This window comes from Tachypleus tridentatus, chromosome 6 (genome assembly GCF_004210375.1).
Source record: "Tachypleus tridentatus isolate NWPU-2018 chromosome 6, ASM421037v1, whole genome shotgun sequence".
Lineage (NCBI taxonomy): Eukaryota > Metazoa > Arthropoda > Merostomata > Xiphosura > Limulidae > Tachypleus > Tachypleus tridentatus.
Genome location: NC_134830.1, coordinates 142520530 through 142543279, shown reverse-complemented (window position 1 = coordinate 142543279; position 22750 = coordinate 142520530). Strand labels below are relative to the sequence as shown.

Below are 22750 nucleotides of genomic sequence, written 5' to 3'. Positions count from 1 at the left end.
TAAGTTGATATATTGTATGTACTTTCTCAGAGCCCTCAAAAATCTTCTCTTTCAAAAATATATAAAATCAAAATTAAGTGTAACAAATATTTTTGCCTCTTGCTTTTGAAGTTTATTCACCTCAAGCTGTGTTGTAGCCTACATAGTGCATGAATAGTCTTGTGATTCATGGCATGAGCACTCTAACTGATGTCATTTCAGTGTCTAATTATTGATTGACAGAAAACACACCACTGTATAGTGGTGTGGGTGATTCCTCCATATGGCTTTTGACCCCAGTTCAGAGAAATTAATTTTATGAAATATTCATTCAAAAAAAGTTTTACAGAAAATAACAAAAATGATAAAAAAAGACAAAACGTAAAAACTAAATACAAATATTTTACTATATAATAATAAAATAATGAAGGAAGATGTTTCATACAGGTATACAGTTTAACTGAGGTGGTGAATGAAGCTTTGACATTTTTGTAGTACTAGTTTGCAACCATTGACAAGTTTACACACACTCATTGATTCCATAAACACATTTTCACAGTCCACATAATGATGTATATAATATCTAAGGAGTTTCCAATAAACCAGTTATTCAAAAATGAAATACTTAACTCGATTTATTTCATTACTTGCCTTTAAACTGATCAATCAAAAGTCATGCGATAACCACCTGACACAGTGTATTTTGTCACATTTTAAAAATGTGAATCAGGTGTTAGAAATAAGTTTCTCAGTCTATATTAAATTCTGTTCAGATGGCCAACCAAAAAAGGCAGATGATAAAAAAGAAATGTGTCAAGACCAAACAATCACAGTTTAAACCCATTTTCCGAAAGCATACTTTACAAGAAAACACACCTAGCAGGATCTATCTCATAACTTGTTTTTGGCTGGTCAATCAGTGGTTGAATCAGAGGTTCTAGAAGCATGTGCAGGTAACTCGCTCCATAGATTTTGAAACAAAATGCCATGATTTTGCTACCCAAGCTGTTTCCTCTAAACAGTGTCTGCATACAATCAGATATTTCTACCTATAGTATATGAGAAAGTTAACTGCAACTTTAAATGCCTTTTTTTTTCTCTTTGAGTAAACATTTCAATTTTAGAATAAAGTACATGAAACCAAAATTTAGAGAGTCATTAGAAGACAATTAATATATTTGATAGTTTTTTTTTCTATAACTTAAACACATTTTCAAACTTTACGATGGAGAATTTTCACAAGTCAGTTATGGCTTTAAAAGTAGTTATATAAAGAAATAAAAAACCTCTTTATAAAACATGAACCACAACAGTGGAGACAGTAAATGCTTAGCATCAAACAAGGTCACGAACACTCTGGCCAGTTCATCCTAGAAACAAAAAAGTAAAACAAATGTACATCTGTTAGTTGCCTTACATTCAGTTGAAATTCACTTTTAAAGTTTAGTTCTTCAGGTTAAATTTGTTTAAAATAGTTTCATAAATGTTCCTTAATTATCATTACACAACTTCTTCTTTTAAGAACTAGACTTCAACTTTACAACACATCAACATGGGCCATCATTTGCTACATTAAATACACTGACTGCAAAAATGTCAATTTTCATAAACTGCAACAATCTACCTTATTTCAGTTGAAAACTAAAATATTTATTCTAGATCAAAAACATACAAAAATGGTACAATTTTCTCATATTAATCTTACATCAAGTTGTAAGGTTCAAATCCATAAACAACTTTTTTCTTCCTATTCTAACCTAGAGTTAATGTTTTTATTAACAGAATCAAGTTTTAATTGAAATTTTTGCATTATGAATTGAATGTCAAAGGTCACTTGCCATCTGTGGAGTCATTACAACGTTGGCCAATGCCATAGCAATAGGAAGTTCTCCATTGTCCCCAATCATGGTTACAAGTTGTACTAGTTGTTCGTAACGGTCAGCGAGAACAGTTTCTGCCAGCATGTCAAATTCTGTTCCTTGCTGTAAAATCTTAGTCAAGACTTCCATGAAAGCAGCTCTGGTCTGCAGATCTTTATGGTAACCTAAGCCTAATCATAAATAAATTAACACCAGTTAAAAAATAGTCACACCAATTAACTATGAAAATTAACCAACAAACCAGTTTAGTAAAAATAGTAGTAAACAGTATCAATAAAAGAAGTTCATCAGTGAAGGAATAAGGTACACTATACAATTAATGATTCATCACCTAGAAATATCTCTACAGATAAAAATAATTACCAGTGAAGGGATAGTGTACACCATACAATAAACAATTTATCAGCTAGAAAGATGTCTACAGATAAAAACAATTACCAGTGAAGGAATAAGGTACACTATATAATTAATGATTTATCAGCTAGAAAGATATCTACAGATAAAATAATTACCAGTGAAGGGACAGTGTATATTATACAATTAATGATTTATCAGCTAGAAAGATGTCTACGGATGTAAGAGTTATCAATGAAAGAATACAAAACAATTATACAATTAGTAATTTATTTCCAAAGAAACATCTTACACATATTTTGTCCTCATGACTGCTACCAGTAGTTCTAATCTGGATAATATCAAGTAGTTTTAACTCAATATTGCTACTAATATGATGGTAATAAACTATTAATTGAGCTAAAACCTGTCACTGGTCAAAAACATCTTTCTGTTAATAAACAGGACAGAGGCATACGAGTAAATTACACCTGGAAGTGAAACTCTTCTAAAAGTATGGACACAGATTAAAGATTGAATACATCAACTTGGAACGTCTTTGTAAGAAACAAAACACAGAAAATAAAGGTTTAGAGCTTACGTACTTATTGAATGCATCAGCCCACTATCAATGTTGGCACTAAGGAGATTGGACATAGCTTGAATGGTGCAAGTTCGGAGCTCACTTAACTTGGACATTTGGAATCTTTGACAACTGACATCTTTTTCTTCAGGAGTCTCACTACATTCATTCAGCAGGTTCATAAAAAGAGAGAAGTATCTAACAAGAAGAAATTATTAGGAATTAGATAAATCACCAACATTCTTAAATTGTTTGTTTGAAAATCAATTTAACAAACATCATATTTGTCATATGGTATTTGTGCCATATATAATCTTTATCAACAGCTTTCAATGTACTTTAACCACAGAAAGATAAATTTAAAGCTGAGAATGTAATATGAGAAACAGGTGGCTGACATTCCTGTTTATTTTGCAAAGCAAAACTAAGCCTTTTTTTGGTTTTAAGTCAGAATAAACTAAAAACTACAAGCATAAGATATTTCACTTTTGAAAACTAAAAAAACTTAAAAATTTAAAAATCTGTTAAAAAAATCTTAATCAGTTTTTGAAGTGTGTTTTTATTCCCATATATTCTACAAGTAATTAATTTGTTCGGAATTTTCAATTTGTTAAATAACAATCAACTCCACTTTTATTTGTCATTTACAACAATACCAATAAAGAAATTCTCTGTTATATTTGCTTCGGAAAAAACCAAGATGGAAAACTTTACATAATGGCAGAGATATTACTAACACATTTGAAAACACTTGATATGGAAACAGTTATTAACTTTTCTAGGTATGTTGTGTCAACTTCTTAAACTGATAACACTTCCCTAGCTGTATAACACTACTCTGGGAAAAATTAACACTTCCATATGTGTTGTGTCAACTTATAAAATTTCTAACACTTATCTAGCTGTATAATGCTATTCTTGGGAAAGTTATTAACACTTCTTAATGTGTTGTGTGAACTTATAAAACCCTAGTGAAACTTCCCCTACTTCTGAAACAACTGTGACTTAGCATCCATAAGATCTCCTCTATCAATTTCCTCAGGCTGTAGTGGCAGTCCTCTCAACAAGGCAGCTACTGCTTGCATACATGCCTGGTCAAGATCCCTGGTCAATGCTGTTATATCACCTGACCCTGGTGGTGCAACCTGGTGACTGTTACCCATCACCCAGTCTGTCAAGTACTCAACCATTTTGTTTCGAAACTTCATTTCTTGTCGAAAGGCTAGATCATCGCGCCGAGCCATCATAGCTTCAACTAGCTGGCAAAGTTTAGTTTTAATGTGGATAGCGTGAACTGTGGTGTCTAAGTGACGGACGTACCTGTGTTGAAAAAGACATAAAAAGTCGGTATTTGGGTTTTAATACTGACAAGCAGCTTACACAAACCCAAACTGGGTGACCTAATGATCCCTATAGTGCACAAATATTCTTACAGCTTTTATGATTTGTCAAAAACTGGGGCTAAATATCATACCCAACAGGTAACTGTGTGAGAAAAGACTTAATGGAAAGAAACATTCTTTCCTTATTCCAAAATGTGATTTCATTGTTAAATAAAGTTTAGAAAGATTAACATAACAATTCTCCTGAAGCCATGTGTGATATTTCAGCACAACAAGTTTTTATTTTATTACTTTATATTTATTTATATTAATTACATTTACATGACTTAAAGCCATGTAGGAGTGCCTCAACAGTATGTATGCATGATTTTTGTTCCCGTCCAGAGATTTCATTTTATAGATTTGAAAGTTTCCATTCAAGAAGAAGTAGGCACAGCATGACAAGGTAGTTAGGGTGCTTGACTCACAATCTCAGGGTCATGGGTTTGAATCCCCATCACATCAAATATGCATACCCTTTCAGCCAGGGTGTCAATCCCATTGTTCATTGTTAAAATATTAGCCAAAGAATTGGCAGTGGAAAGTGATGACTAGCTGCCTTCCCTCTAGTTCTACACTGTTAATGAGGAAGCCCTAGTTTAGTTTTGTGCAAAACAAATAAAACAAACAAACAAGAAGAAGGTAAACTGCTATGGGTATAACCACATAAAAGGATTTCTAGTTACATAACTTGTTTTAACTTAGAACGAAGGGCTGAGTAATCAATACTGAAATTCTGTGTTTAGTTTTGTAAACAGTGTTCTCTCTCTACGCTGCATGGCTGAATTACAACCACTTAAATGCCATTATTGTACCCATGCTCAGTGATAAAAGTCTCAATGACTCTGGCAATCAGTAGACCTAAAGCACAAAAAGTCGGGTAGCGTTGCAAAGAAGCCTATTATTTAATAGAGTTGATGGTCCAAAATTATCCCCCCTATAAAAATAACAACTGGTAGTGCACGTCCACACATTGCCTTGATAGTAGTGCATGTGAAAAAAAATTAATTCTGTACCATTAGAAGAAATATTGGTCATACAATCGTACAACTCAAAAACCAATGGTAAAATATACATCATTCATGTTTTCATTTCTAAAAGGACACTGTGAAATAAAACTTACAGCTCTTGATATTCAAGCATAAATGTAATATGTGATAGAAATGAATAAAATTTTGTTTTTATTTTTTTGTTACTCTGAAATATTATCAAAACCTGTATAAAAATTAAAGATCACAGATTAATGTCCTGATAATTAAGAACCACATAATAAAGTTACTTTATTTGGTTGTACAAAAATAAAAGATCATAGGTTAATGTTCTGATAATTAAGAACCATAAAAGCACATTACTTTGGTTGTTATTAAGCAAAAAGCTTTAAAATAAGGTACTTATACTGTGCCCAGTTGGGGTATCAAAACCTGATTTTTTAGCATTATAAGTTCAAAGATTTACCACTGAGACAGGAGTGAAAAAAATACTTGATAGAATATGTTCAAATTGTTCTTATCTAAGGTTAACTATAATTAATTACACTTCTTTTTAAAACTGTTATATAAAAGCAAGGAAAAAACTAAAAAGAGTATGATACTTATGTGGGTTTTGAGACCTTTTCAACTTATCATAAATTAATTTATGTGCATCAATAAGACTATGAGACTTTGACAGATTTATTACTTGATATTATACAATGGACCAACTGTTTAATATAATCACAGATTTCTTTTCACTAAAGGTAAAATTGTAAACAAAATCTGCATGTGAAACCATAATGCTGTTCACATACACATAAATTAACTCAGATTACCATACGATGAATTAAAAATTTTATATGCACATCACCATTATATTAAGCCCAACTGTATTTTATGATCTGCTGACCTAAGATTTACTGATTAACCTTCAATAAGCAAAACTGCTATTCACAATGGTGTACAGCAAATCAAAGAGTCTATTATCAATTTTAACTAATAAAACCACAATAAATCTCTTAATATAAGCATGAAACATCATGCTTTTCTGTATATTTAAAAAAAGAAAGTTTTCCTGAGGCATAAATAAAATTTTCAGCTGTTTAGCTAAATAAAAAAATGAATCCAAATAGATGTGAGCTTTATAGTTTGACAACCTTGTTGACACGAAAGGGTTAACAATAATACTGACCACAAGAGTACAAATACCAAATATTTAACAAAATACAATTATTGTACTAAGTTCTTTTTCTTTGTTTTAATGATATTCTGAACTTATATCCAGCTAAATCAGCAACTACTGATGTCCACATCAAAATACTGCCACTCATGGAAGTAAAAACAATGAAATGCACATTTTATAAGTGTAAGGAATGCACAAAGTTGTATTTTTCACATTTTTGAATTAAAATCAACTAACCTTACGATAGCTAACATCATCCCTTCTATGCTAGTATCTCCAACATGTTCAGAAGTGTGGTCCACCTTGTTTTCCAATACACTTTTCATGATGAAAATTATGTGTTCAATAAATTGTGTGTTTGCATCAAGAAGAACAACCTATACGATAAAAAGATTTTTGAAACAAAACTGTAAGGTCTGCATTATCCCTTTGATTTGAAAAGCCTTTTAAAAAAACAAATAAATAAAATGTTACACAATAATTACAGGTAATTCAAAGAGAATAAATGAAAACCAGATTATTATCAAATCAAGTGAAAAACCAAAACTATTAACTCTGATTTGCCCTGAACACCTGGTCACAAATGTGTGTTATTCACAAAACCTAGTAAATATTCTTCACCTTTGACTTTCCTTTAGTTTTCAGAAAATAATTAGAAACTTAATCAGCCAATTATTAATGTAAATGATTTTCTAATCTCACTTTATTGCCTAAACATAACCCAGGGATCTTCTGTCACATTGTTAAACATCCTCTGACTAGAAGATAACAATAAACCGACATGGGAAAAACTAATACGTGTCCAAATAACATTGCAAAACTATTCCAATTAAAACTGAAAGTACTTTTATGTGTTTCATTTACCTCTTTGGAAACCCAATCAATTATAGAAAGCCATTAGGACAGAAAAACCAAGCTTTTTAGAATAAGTATGGAAATCTCCTTTTTCTTATGAGGTAGTTTTAAACTTCCAGAAACTCGACTATCAAAAGACAACAGTATTTAGCAGCTCTAAATCAGGTGTGAAAGAAGATATTTTTAAAATCTTTTTTTTTTTTCCTTCCAGCACATAGCTTTAGCTGAGAGGAAAATTTTTCTCTAATAGAATTTCAGCTACATGTAATCATAAGAGAACCTATTTTAGATGTTTTTAAACCCAACTATTAAATTAGACACCTGTCAAGGAAGGCAGACAAACCTTAAGAGCACTTGTTTGTTTTTTTGAATTTCACACAAAGCTACACTCCTAATTTAGCAGTGAAAGACTAAAGGTAAGGCAACTACTTATCACCATCCACAATCAACTCTTGGGCTACTCTTTTACTAGCAAACAGTGGGATTGGCCTTTACATTACAACATACACACGACCGAAAGGGCAAGCACATTTGGTGTGATGGGGATTTGAACCTGCAACTCACGAGTCGGGTGTCCTAACCTAAAGAGCTATCATCTACATACTTTAACAAGAATGATAAACAAACCTGGCCTTGAGGGTCAAAGAATTTCTCTACTATGATCTTTATTTGATCAAACAGAATTGGGTACAGGGTCGGACTTATCTCGTGAGCCACCAACTCCTTTACATGTTTCTGAATATGTGTCCCAAACCTCTCATTCTGGCAGACCAATAACCTTAACAACTGCCCAACAAACCTACAAGCAACCAGAAAAACAACAACATTAGATTCATATATTGTAAATATATTGACTGTTAAAGTGAGGTTGGATGACAAGATTATAAATATGCCATTAATGAATTTGAACAATATAGATTCTTTTGAAAATAAATGTGTAAGATGTGGCTATACAAAGAAAACGAAAATTAATATTGTATTATTGATTAAAGATAAAAAAGAACAACAGGTAATTCAATAACCAGTGTTTTTAAAAGATGAACCTTGGTTATGTGATTTTACACTTTTGTTTGAACTTTTGTGTTTTCCTAAAATCATGACTTAACGTTCCTAATATGAGATAAAATTAGTTGAAACTGCTGTCATAAGATAAAACTGTGCAATATGAAATACATTCCATGATGTTTTTTTTAATGGTGATTCTTAAAATCTTTTTAAAACTATCATCATGAGTTAAATAAAGTATAACTTTTTTAAATCTAGTTTAATAGTCATAAACTTATTTCTGAATTTGAACCTTTCTATTTTAACATTTACAAAATCAGTACTAAAAACAATTGTCAAAAGTGCGATTCAGTCCAATACTTTTCTACCTTAACCTAGTTTAACATTTTCCCTGACTGATTAGATATACTTTTCTTGTAAAAAATGTTACTTTTTATTTATGTTTTGAAATTTCCATAATTTTGTTGCAAGACACTGCTTTGAGAAAATATTAAAAAATATCTCCTTTAACACAAGAACATTTTTTTTAACAGTTGATAATAAAATGAAATTCTAACATGATTAACATTTGTTGATTTATTTCTTTTGACACTTTTATTTTGTTGACAGCACCAGTCAGCACTACCGGTTACAAATAATAAAATAACACGAAACAAACTGAAAAAAACAGCTCACCAATGACCTGTGACCTGACCTTACAAAATGGTACCATCATTACGTTTGTCAAGTTAGATAACAAGATAGTTGTTAACAGCATTCTTGGAGGAGATCAATTTTCATCTCATAAATATAATTTGAGTTCATTAAAATAAATTATTTCATATATGTGCATTGTTTGGAGAAGAAAACATAATAATATTCAACAAACATTGATTTGAATCATTGTAATATTTTATCCTCACCTACTATTCCCTCTAAACATAACACAGCTCACATGTTACCTCATATGAGAAGATTTCTGTAGCTTTTTAAGAAATTATTTTTCAGAATTAGAAGAATGTTTAGAGAGCTAAACAAAATTCCAAGTTTATGGCTTGTTCCTAAGTCTTCTAAACTTCCCATGAAACCACAAGTTACTGTTCAAATCACTGTATTCATTCTACATAACCATAAGTAGTCTATAATGTGCTATACCTAATGGTATTCAAAGTGTGCTTATATCTGTTGTCATAAGTAGTCTATAATGTGCTCTATCTAATGGTATTCAAAGTGTGCTTATATCTATTGTCATAAGTAGTCCATAATGTGCTCTATCTAATGGTATTCAAACCGTGCTTATATCTATTGTCATAAGTAGTCTAATGGTATTCAAAGTGTGCTTATATTTATAGTTGTAAGTAGTCTATTATGTGCTATATCTAATGGTATTCAAACCATGTTTATATCTATTGTCATAAGTAGTCTAATGGTATTCAAAGTGTGCTTATATTTATAGTTGTAAGTAGTCTATGATGTACTATATCTAATGGTATTCAAACTGTGCTTACATCTACTGCCAAAACTCAGCTTTGTAAGTAGTTGTTCAGATCACATTATGTAATACTATAAAGGGCAAAAGTGAAGGACGGTAATAACAAAAGACAATGAAATAGAGGGAAAATTATATAGTCAATGAACAATGGCTTTTAAGCAAATATAAACCTATGCCTGGGATGAGTAGAAAGATTCTTAAAAATCAATAATTATGTTGTTTACATCAAACAAACTCCTCATAGCTGTACAAAATCTTAATTTTTTTTTTTTTTTGTAAATTACACTAAATAAGTGTTACAAAATGACAAACTATCAAAACCAGAACATTTTTAAGTTAAGAATTGTGGAATTGAGTTTGAATTTTTATTTTTACTTGCATTTTGAAATCTGATATCCTAAAAACAATACTTTTCAGTCTTGTTAGGGTTAAATAAGAACATTAACAAGTCAGCAATTACACAAATTGATAAACATTAAAAGTAATATTTCAAATCCAACCATGTTGATGAACTTACTGTGTGACTGGACAATACTGAGTATCTTGACCAGAAGTCAACATGTTGCTCTTTCGAGAGTCCAGTGATAGTGATGAGTGTGGCGTACTGTAAAAGTAAGGGGAAGTCCTGCTCACCCAAAAGGAAAAAAAAAAAAATCATTCTGACTCTTAATCCATTTGTACGATTGAGTAAAATAGCATATTAAATCATAACTTAGTATAACAGCATATTAAATACTGTAAGGAAAGCAAAATAACATAAGAAATCACTAATTAGAACACCATAATAGAATAATACAATAAGCCATAAATTAAAACATAAAAATAATATATTAAATGTTAAGCATATATTAAAATGACGTACTAAGCCATAAAGACCAACATCAAAAAAATATTTTTAACAAACCATACACTGAAATATTAAAAACAAAATAACACTCATCACTATCATGTTAAAATGTATATATAATACAAAGACAAACAAAACAAAAATAACCCTGTGAATCATTTACCCACAAAAGCACTACTATGCACCATTTTAGAAACCAAAACCCTTTCTTCATAATAGTACTAAATTTAAAAATTAAAAACATTAAAAGCCTAAAAAAAGTTTATTTTATGAAACTTTATGAAGAGTATTGAAATTGTTATATCAAAATATTCTGGAACCCCACCACCTTGTTCGATGTTGTCGTGCCTGTTCCTACTTTATCTGAAAACAGTGTACCTTAAAAATATACCTGTAGCTCAGTTTTGTTGTTTTTCCTTAAGAGGCTATCATGTCCATAACACGTTATTCCACTCCTGCTTGCTGGCTTTCCATAATCCATCTAGTTTATCAAGAAGACATTTTCACATCACCTATTTTAACAATCCAATCACACTGAAGTCCACAGGTGCTGTGTCAGGTTATTTGACAAGTATATCTTCATACTGAACAACATAAATACCCGTATCAGTCTCCAACTGTTTGAGGTGCATGACAGTTGAATAGGAGGTACAGCTGGAAGCCACTGGTCTAGTAGTTAAGACTTAACCCTTGTAATCACTCACTTGATCCTTAACCCTACTACAACATCTAGCAGTGATCATGAATCACTTCAAAAATGTTTGCAACACAATGTGTATCACACTTGAAAATATGTTTCTTACACCAACTTACCAGCAGAAAAGAGCATGAGAGTTGTCACAGTTATCAAAGTACACCTGTTTCATTAGGTATTAGAATGTTCTGCCATTTTTCCTACCTACATACCATTTTTATATTTTTCTATGATTGGTCTTCTCTTTCAGGATATGTCATGGAAGCAACTGGTACACTGCTGGCCAAAATCTTAAGGCCAAGGAACATAAAGTAAAAATATGCATTTTGCATTGTTAGACTCAACCACTTATTTGAGTAAAGCTTTGAAAGATGAAAATAAGAAAAGGGAAAATAAAAATAAAAAACTTTTTTAGCATTTAATAGGGAAAATGTGAACACTATAAAACTAGGATAAAAACTAGCTGGTCAAAAGTTTAAGACCATACTAAAACGAAGCGTTAATCGGTAAACACGTAACAAAATTTAGTCATTTGTGTTCAAGCATTAGTGTTGTCAACATCTCCCACTGACATCTTGTGTGTTACACTGGGTAAAAACATGACAAAGGCTAAAAAGCTGACAGAGTTTGAACGTGGCAGAATTGTCAAGCTGCAAAAGCGAGGTATCTCTCAATATGCCATCACTGGTTAGACTGGATTTTCATCTGTTACAAGACACTTTGCTAACCACAGTTAGATACAACTTGTTGCAGGTCTCATTTTGGATGTTTCTAATTTCCCCACATTGTATTATTTTTACAAATCAGAACAAAGGATATCCCAGTTGTAAATTCTCTTTGTTAACCTGAATATGACCTAAAAAGGTCAAAACATTGTTCTCTACTTTATTTTAATAAAAGATTTGACACCCATACCAGGTGTCTTGAGATACAAAGGATATCACAGTCTTAGAAATTCGCAATCTGAATCCATCTTTATAAACTTAATGTATGAATATTTATGGTAGAAAGAGCTGTTACAAACCCTTCCCTAAAGCAACAAGTACCAACAAAACATCAAACAATGTTCAAAATGTAGTTCTGATATATGATTTGTTGTTTCATCATGACTTTATATCAATTGTGGTTGTCAAATTGCTTGTAATATTCATATTTAAATTAATTTTAATATAACATTCTTAACTCTCTGTATATGACAAAAGTATTAAAAATAATTTAGTGTACATAAATTCAATTGTAATACTTGACTCACCTAGGTCTTGGCAATGGCTTCCTTTGTAAGCAGACTCCTCCCAAAGCACATAAAAAGCCAGTCATATTTGCCCATTCATTCAACTGGTCCTAACATACAAAAATAATATCTGCTAAGCTACTAAACATGTGTTGTGTGACATGGATACATCATCTTTTTAATTCTCACCTAGTTAACCCAAAGTGGTTGTTTATTATAAACCAATTTAAAATATTACCTAGTCTACATAAAACTTAGTACAAAGAATATGGCTCTTGTTGGTTTAGAAGTATGTTTGGGAGTCAAAATTCAGGCCTCACTACTTGTAGTGAGCACAAAACATGTAGCCTTTTGTGAGGGTTTGCACTTAAATTATGTATATTTCAGCTACTGATTTCAAATAATCTTGCATAAATATCACCTGTTGCTTATAAAATTAGGCTGGTAACAGCTATCTTCCATATACTGTGAACTTTGGTGTCTGTCAGAGTGTTCCTCTGTCTCCCTTTTATGGCAGCTACTTCTTGCACTGCAGTTTAACTATGAACTATCATCAAGAACTCACCTCTAGATCATGTTCTGTGCTTTGATGGGAAGCTCTCCTCTTGCCAATAGTACGGTGAAATCCTTCACATATCTGACCCTCCTCTAATTTTGTCTTTGGATAACTAATAAGCAGCTTGTGACCACTTCCCAGTTGAGAAACGTATCTTCCCAGGCCTGAAAGAAACAATGAACTTAAACACTCCATCTGCTGGATTAGTTTCATGTGGTCACACAGATTCTAATGTTTTCTGCTTAAGAAAAAAATATGTTTCACCACACACACAAATTCTTAACCCTTTCCACACATGAGAGTTGTCAAAATAATTCCTTGTATTTTTCCTTCTCACAATAAAATAACTTACTTACACAAAACATTATATACAAATTAGTATATATCTTTTATTTTGATTTAAATTGATTTTTTCTATTATTTTTAAAAAGGTGTTAAAAATACTTCCTTTCTACTTACAATTTAAATTTTGTTGTTGCTTAGAATGTTAACTTGATAAATGCTCATTAACATAATTTTTGGATTCTTTATTTTCTCAATTGAAGTAATTACTGCTTCCAACTATATAAATATATAAAACCTGACAAATATTTATTTGTGTTCAAGGACCTCACCTAAAGAATGGTATAACTGTTACCTTGGTCAGGTTACATGTTATTATTTTCACTGACAGTATATTTTTTGAGACTGATTTACATTTAATAAGTATGGTTTCTTTTTAACAAAAAATAAGTTATTTTATTTGTTTGAATATGTTAAACTTAACAGAAGTTATTAAATATTGTGCCATTTTCTACTGTATTTGCTAAACCTCACTAAGCCTTTTCTTAATTCCTAAAGCATTGTAAAAGAAGAAAATTTCTCTAACATTCAAACATAAAATTTAATGCAGTATATTTTCAGAAATTGAAAAACAAATTCTAAAGGACCTACAAAAATTATTCCCAGATATTTGGTTTATTTTCAAGCCTTCTAAGTTTCCTAATCAGTTCTTTGTTCATCCTTACATGAGCTTCCAATAGTAATTTTGTCAAGAAACCATGAAATACTGTTCAAATTGACATAAACGTTCTATCCACGTGTATTTAAACATTACCTAAGCCCCATTAGTAAATGTTCAGACCATATACTGTGACAAAAAGGGCAGAAAAGAAGAGGCAGTAGTAATAAAACCACTAACAAAGGAGGACTATCAATGAAAAACCAAGACAAGGATAATTAAATTACCAAAAAATATTTTATTAGCAAATATAACCTTTTTTTTTTTTTTTTTTACAAATAACACTAAATAACTTAAATTTTTTTAAAAATATTTATCAGCTAATAATTGTGAAACAAGAGATAGAATGATCAATTTTTACTTATATTTTTGGATTTTGATAAACAACTGACACCTGACTGAGTTAGTATTATTACAAAATGTGAAAACATTATTTATGTATATATGAAATAAATCCACCCTCATATTTAAATGAACACATAAACAAAAGTGTCAAGTTCTTGCATGATAATTGCACATTTTCATTAACTCTTTAAACCCAAGGACACACATTCAGCATCCAACAGAAAATCTCGATTTATCTACTAGACTGTAACATCATGCAATAACATTTACAGTGGAATCCCTCCAAAGCAGCCACCTTTGGGATTGAGACAAACTGGCCTGATTGGAGGAGTTCCACTGTACATAATTAGGGATTATATACACAAAAAAGGGACTGTGATTGAATGACCACTTTCAAGGGGTGACCGAATCTGAGGGGTGGCCGCTTAGAGGGGTTCCACTGTGCCTCTTTGACTCAAAAACTAATCAAAATCACATTATTATCTACAAAATTAAGAAAATTGATATAAGGTTTTCATGATAATTATTAGGGAATCATGAAAATAATTCCAGCAGTACATCCAAAAAATTGTGGATTTAAAAGGATAAAAGCTGAAAATAACCAACAAATGTTTTCAAGCCTAAATTTATCTTATAAATTACACTGTGTGCCATGGTTGCCAATTTTACCTTTATGGTACTATGGATGTAGTGAAAAAAATCACTCTTGTGGAAGTTTTATTAACAAATTTTGATGTGAAGATGACAATTCATCTTAGATGTTAAGATCTGTTTCTAAAGACCGCTGGTGTGGGTAATAAAACTTTAATTAAAATAAAGAACAGAACAATATTTTGACCTTCTTAGGTCATCTTCAGGTTAACAGATAATTCTGTACTTTATTTTAATTAAAGTTTTAATACCCATACGAACCACCTTCAGAATATGTTTTTTACTTCAAGTGGGTTTATTGCAGTGGTTCTCAACCTTGTTGGAAGTACTGAACCCCAGAGTTTCATACTTGCATTCACTGAACCCTTCATAATTGGAAAAATAAAATATGATTTTTTAAAATTCAAAACATAAGTAGATATTTTATTAGTGCACAAAATGAATCATGCATCAGTTGCACACAATATCACTATGTTCAAAGAACAAAACCAACAAAACGTGAATTTCACATAAAAACAAAAACATAACTCAATGAATATTTACTGCAAATCAATGTGACTTTTGGTGTTGCCTTTCAGAGACAAGTTCAGAAATGCGCGGCTTCACCTTGGCAAGTGCCACTCTCATATTATTTTTGCAACAAAGTCTGTTCCTTTTCTTCGTTTTCATGTCTACCATCCTTGAAAGGGATTGCTTGCAAAGATATGTTGTAACAAACAGTATGATTATTTCAAGGGTTTTCTTAGCAATAAGAGGGTACACTTTGATTTGGTGACAGAGAATTATTGTTCTGAAAAATTGCTGTTGAACCTGGCTCTGCTGAAGTTCAATGGCTTCGTCGAGGTATTCATCATTGACATCTGCTGTCGCAACAATAAACGTGAACGGCTGTCTCACCCATACTGGATATGACTCTCTGGTGGGGAAGTATTCATCGAGAGACTTTGGGAGCTCATCTAAGTGCACTGCAATTGCTTGCTTCAGTTCCCCGGGTACAGAAATGTCTCCGATTTCAGACACATCTTTGATCTTACTCACACAGTCGTCCAGCAGGAGAAAGTTTGAAAAGTTATCATTCTCTGTTCATTGTGTCCATAATGGTAGCTTTTTTTAAAAAGCCTTCAGGTTTTCTACCGCTTCGATGATGCTGACTCCACTGCCCTGCATCTGTTGATTGAGATGATTGAGAGCATTGAAGATATCGGTCATGTACGCCAAAATGAGAATAAACTTTTTTTGAAGCAATCTGCATGACAATGTTGGTGCTCTTGCAAAAACAGGGCTAATTCCATATGCATGGCAAAAACACGATTCAGTATCTTTCCCTGGGATAACCACCAAACGTTAGAATGGTACAGAAGTACCTCGAATTCAGAGCCCATTTCATTACACAGCTCTCTGAAAATATGGTGCTTCAGGACACTATTTCGAAAAAAGTTCACACATTCCACTACAATTCTTAATACTACTGCCAGTTTTGAAGGCAAGGTTTTTGTTGCCAATGCATGCCTGTGAAGAACACAGTGCGTTACAATGATGTGTGGTGCATCGACTTTCACCAACGCACCAAAACCAGAGTTTTGTCCCAGCATGACTGGAACTCCGTCCGAGCAAACTGCAGAAACCATATCCCATGAAAGATCGTTGTCTCTGAAGAAGTCATCCACAAGTTTCTTCATGATGGCTGCCTTAGTTGTTGTTGTAAGAGGCTTACAAAATAAAAAGCCCACCACTAGTGAAGCGGTATGTCTACGGATTTACAACGCTAAAATCAGGGGTTCACTTCCCCTCAATGGGCTCAGCAGATAGCCCGATGTAGCTTTGCAGTAAGAAAACACACACACAAAATAAAAAATCTTTCATCTTGTCGTTCTTCACATAGAGCACGAACACAACAAGCTGGATTAGACTGGAAACGTCGGTGGTCTCGTCGAATTGAAGGCTGAATTTTGCTTGGCTTGAAATCAGATATGCAACTACTTAAGCCAAGATGTCATTGCTCATGTCATCTATTCTGCTGCTAATGGTGTCATTTGAAAGAGGAATCTGGGATAACTTATTTTCAGCAGCTTTTCCCAGCATGATATTCACCATCTTCACTGCAGCTGGTTTTACGAGTGCTTCACCAATGGTGTGTGGTTTGTCCTGCTTTGCGATCAAGTACACAACTTCGTACGATGCTGTGAGGATCGGTTTGTTGATGGGTACAAAGCCTAGAACAAGCATAGTAACCTTTTCATCGAACCTGGCTCTCTTTACATTGAATTCAGCAAGCATTGTGTTCTTGTATTTCCCATCTCCATGCAGCTTTAGGGAGTGTCCTCTCAGTTTTGCCAGTGCTAGACTAAAATTGCTCAACTTAGCATTGCAAATTATGCATTGAGGATGCTGACTCCCATCATGTTTCGTTATACACGTGAATCCATATTGTATGTATTCGTCCGACCAGTTTCTGTTTTTCCTCGACATAGTTAGAATGAAGGGATAGAAAGATTTGGAAAAAAATCACAAATGACGCACGATTACTACAGTCACAAGTCGACTGCTAAGCGCACGTAGTTCCCTACAGCACAGATATTAAGGCCAAGTGATGTGACGTAATCAGCCGCAGCAAATGATGGCCAAGTGGAGCATGATGTCACAAATCATACGAGTGGGGTGAACGGAATGGACATACACACAGTGTGTGTGTCTTGCCTTCTGCCGAACCCCTGAGACTGACTCACCGAACCCCTGGGGTTTGATTGAACCCAGGTTAAGAACCACTGGTTTATTGTTATCATGAATTAAGATCTGTTTGTTTGTTTTACAGCAAAGCCACACTGGGCTATATGCTGTGTCTACCATGGGATATCAAACCCAGGATTTTAGCACTGTAAGTCTCTAGACTTTCAACTGTCCCACAGGGTGATTTTAAATTTCAACAAACTGACAAAATCTGTTCAGGAAAACAGCTTATTATAATTCTGTTGTAATCAAAGTCTGTAAAAAGACCAAAACTAAATTATGAAACTGTTATATATATATATTAAAACAAAACACTTGTTTAAATGGCTTGCACCAAATTTTCCTCTTAGGTTATAAACAGCTCTGTTATGTAAAACTAAATGTAGAATTAAATGCTAAGGTACAAACTTGTCAGTAAAAATAAACATGAAAAAACAGATCTGAAAAAGCTTAAAAGACTTGTCAGTAGAGTCAAAATTAAGATGGTTTATGGTCATAAAATAACTTCCACCATAAACCGAGGCACAAATTGTGGTTTTTCATAAATTAGTCACCATAATATTAACAGTGTTTTTGGCCATCAAACCCAGAATTAAAGTTAAGAAAAATGTGTTCTCTTCATTATTTTACCCAAAATCAATTGCTTCTTGCCAAGCATACCTGAGAACACCCTTGAGTGCAATGTTCGATTTTTCTAAGCAATGCCATGATCCGTTTCTGTAAAGCTGCCCGTCCTGAGAAAATTGAAAAAGGAAGAAAAATTCACAAGTTTATTAGATTCTGTAAAACCAATAAAAACTCTATTAGAAATCTAACACCTGAAGACAATATTATCAAATATATATATTTATCTGTTTTTTGACAGAAAAGTCAACCACAACACCAACAATAAAACTTCAACTTGTTTCCAAGATTCATTGACTGACAACCTTAGAATCTCATAAACAAAAGTATTTTGGGTTACAAAAGTTCAAATACAGTGATTTAACTAAGAACTATTTAATACAGTGAATAAACTAAGACTATTTAATATAGTGATTAAACTAAGACTATTTAATACAGTGATTAAACTAAGACTATTTAATACAGTGATTACTCTAAGAATGAAGTGTTAAATAATCCATAACATCACTTGATATTGTCTAAAACACTAAAAACATTCCTCCGTTCATTTTATGACTAAATGGTTTGTTTGAGTTCAGGTTGTTTACAATATCAGATTACAATATTATTATGTGAAAGAGTTTAATACATTAGATGTCCAAACACAGTAGCTCATAAACAGGAAATGTATATAACTGAGAAAAATTATAACTCTATTTATTGGTCAATAAGATATCTGTGATACATGTTGCTGACTTACCCGTTGTCAGAATAGTGCTAGCAGCAGCTAGTTCTTGATAAACAGAGTAGTTTGGTAACAGGTAAGTAACAGATAAGTCATCTTGACCTCTACGGATGTCAGTTTCCTCACACAAGAGTACAAAGCAGGACATTGTAACAAGAACAGCATCAATCTCAATGCTCCACAGATACATGAAAAACACCACCTGCAAACAAAAATATAAAGACAACTCTAAGAAAGAATATAATACATCATGCAAAAAAAAATGAAACCAATTTAAAGTATGGTTTAAAGTGGAACTAAAAAAAAGTATACAATATGAATACCTCAGTATTAATACTAGATAATTTCTTGCTTTTACCATTAAGACAAGCAATTCAACTTTATAGAAGCTGATTTTTATAGACCCAAAGCAAAATTAGACTTTAAAATCAAAGGTTTGGGTAACATTTTTTTTCTATAAATACTTATATGTATTTTTTATAAGGTTGTTTTAAATCTCTATCTTAATAAAGACACTATACGACATTGGTTATCAATGTGATACTAATACTTCTTTCTCCTTTTCAAGTGCCTTTAAATGATAATTTAAAAAGAACTTATCAAAAACGAAATTTTGATAGAATTTTGACCATAATATTTCATACTTGTTTGTTTTTTCTTTTCTTTCTTTTTCCATTTACATGTTTGATTACAGAATAAACATTCAAAAACACTTGAAAAAGTATTCAACAAAAGTTGCATACAATCTCTGAAGCAACACCAGAATCTATTTCAACAGATACAGCTGGAACTACTTTATTTCACCCTCAATTTTTTTTTAAAGTAAAATTCATCAACTATACAATCTCAAAAACTAAAAATCAACAAACTTTCTTCTAGTCTGAGATAAGCCTGGAACTAACTTCTGGTTTGATATGCTTGAAACTTAATTCTGGTTTGATATGTTTAAAACTTACTTCTAGTTTGATATCAGCCTAGAACTAGCTTCTAGTTTGATATGTTTGAAACTTATTTCTAGTTTGATATCAGCCTGGAACTTACTTCTAGTCTAATATATTTGAAACTTACTCGTAGTTTAATATAAGCCTGGAACTTACTTCTTGTTTGATATGTGCCTGTCTACAGACTGCCACATTACTACCCAAGTTGGCATAATCTTTATTCCTTAACAGAAATGCGTTCCGACACTTGAGAATTTCCCGTAACCACTTGAGCAACTCGCAGTAATTAACTATTTGATGTTGGATAAGTTTCTGGGATATGGAAAACAGGACTTGGGAGCTGGAGATAAAGTACATAAAACTTTGTTAATAAAACAATTTCATTTGGCAAGATCTGATAAAATTCTAGATAAAAATTCTTCAGATATTCAAAACTTATGTCATGACATTAAACTTCTTATTATTTTAGTTTATGTTTTAAGTTCCTATGACATAAACCAAGTAGTTTTAAACTTTAAAATATTAGTGATTGATCACTATGTACTAATAATAATGTATCCACCTGAACTGTTATGGCTACCTACCCTTCACAACTATAAATTTAACAGTTAATAAAAAAAAACTCCTTATAAGAAGAAGGATATCCAACAGGAAGAGAAATTAAACACTGATACATCTAAACATTTTACCATTGAATGAATACAAAGTGAACTATAACTCTGTTTGTTAGCATATTTTGCCAACTTTTATGTTATATTATCTTTTATGAGCTGCAAACTGAAAAGTATTTATTAAAGAAAAAAAAACAGTGTTATCAAAATTAGCCACCTATATTTATTTATTTATTCATTTTATTTTTTTATTTCTTTTGAGAAAACAGTTTTCCCATCATTCCTACATGTCCATTTAGGTTGTGTTTTATCACATCCATTATTATCAATAAAAGTTATATCTAGTTAATACATTTGTTATTTATGGTAAAAATGTAAACACACACACAGTATGTGTATATATGTGTGTAAAATATTTCTTTCTCTAAGTTCACAAAATACAGTTTCTTTTTCATTAAGCCCACACATATATTTAAGACAATGTTTTATCACATTCACTATTAGCGATAAAATTTACATCAGGTTATTACTTTTCCTTTTTTTTTAGATACACACATACACATGTACATAGTAAAACAAAAAATCAAAACCTTCAAATGTAGTTCAAAAGTTCTATAAAGTTTAGAAAAATTCACTTCAAATCCCACAACAGACAAAATATCAACTTATCATTAGTTATACCTTACATCCCAAAATGTATTAATGGGAGCTTCGGGGTTCCACATTTCAATGTTATCTGGCTGATGAAGAACTAACAGAGCTTCCATGGCTTCCTGAGACACATCAGGCATAGACGTCTGATGGACGAGTGCAACAAGACCATTGATAAGTTCTTGTGTGCCGCTTTGTATCTCGTGTCTTGTTTTCCCTTGGTTCTGATAAGTAAGCAAAACAGTACAATTTTCATTACTTCTTATATTTATGTTATAAATAAGTAACATTACAACAAAATTCACTTTTATTTCTTAGAAATAAATTACTGAATATTGACCAAACCTAAACTATGTATTTTTAAATTCCCTGAATTCAAAAGAAACAAATTAACCTATACAAATATACAAAAACATGTTATTACTTTATGTATCTCAAGATGGCTTTGTAAACCTGAAGATGACCTATGACGATCGAAATGCTGTTCTCCAGTTTATTGTAATATGTTTTAATACCCATACCAGCTCCCTTGAGACATATTTTTATTTGAAGTGAGTTTCTCGTCATTACGAGTTACTACTTTCTGCTTTGAAGGCATAATCCACAGCAAAAGTAGATGAAAAAATGGCAGGTTACATAGCATCCAGTACTAAACTACCCACACACAGTTTTGACCTTCAACTCTTGTTGAAACTCACTTTAAAACACTTTAACTGAGGAAAGTGGAAGAGAATCTGTGGAAAGTATGTATAAAAATAATTTGAATTTTGTTTTGATTTATCAAGCAAGAAACACTACTTTATTAACTCATTCAGTTCTCTATATATACATATATACACATACACACAAAATTATTTCTTCAGTTTTCTTGAACGAAGTCTTACAAATATACCAAATGCATGAATAACAATGCCTTAATAAAACATCTTTTAAGTTCTTTCCACTTTCTGCCTAATGCTTCATAACATCCAATACTGTGCATTACGAGAGTTAAACTTTAGATTCAAGAAGACACCAGACAGACATATCATTTTAAAATAAAAACATCTTCAACTTTCTATATATTGGCTAAAATGTTTCTAATTAAGCAGAAAGCTACACAATGGGCTATTTGTGCTCTGTCCACTACAGGTATTAAAATCTATTGTAAGTTTGCACACATACCATTGTGCTACTAGGGGACATTTGAAATGAATGCTATGTTTAATATGTTTTAGCAAATACAATATTTCATGGGAGAAATGTCAGAAAACCAAACTCACCTCAGCATTCATTCTAAGAGACTATTGCTGACACTGAAAATTAAGGCAAGTGGTCACAGGATACTGTGAATAGTTTAGATTAACACAGTATGACTTAGGTGTTGCACACTTCACCCTTTAAAAATTTTGCAGTCTTTCATATAGAAAAAAAAATCATATCTTTTAAGTGAAGTATTTTTGATAAACTAAAGATTTGTCCACATGGAATTGGTCAATTAGACCGACCTAATAGCCCCCCCCCAAA

The 22750-nt window shown here is 32.0% G+C and overlaps 1 protein-coding gene across 1 annotated transcript in view; it reads right to left on the bottom strand.

Moving 5' to 3' along the window:
* The window catches only part of LOC143253902 (neurofibromin-like), a 90800-nt gene that overhangs the window by 49439 nt on the left and 18611 nt on the right, over nt 1-22750 (bottom strand). The window contains 15 exon segments of the mRNA XM_076508457.1: nt 856-1028; nt 1266-1349; nt 1818-2029; nt 2798-2973; nt 3763-4095; nt 6549-6688; nt 7794-7965; nt 10160-10267; nt 12436-12524; nt 12980-13104; nt 13107-13134; nt 18354-18427; nt 19057-19243; nt 20139-20322; nt 21275-21468. Coding sequence (XP_076364572.1) covers nt 856-1028; nt 1266-1349; nt 1818-2029; nt 2798-2973; nt 3763-4095; nt 6549-6688; nt 7794-7965; nt 10160-10267; nt 12436-12524; nt 12980-13104; nt 13107-13134; nt 18354-18427; nt 19057-19243; nt 20139-20322; nt 21275-21468 — 2279 coding nt within the window.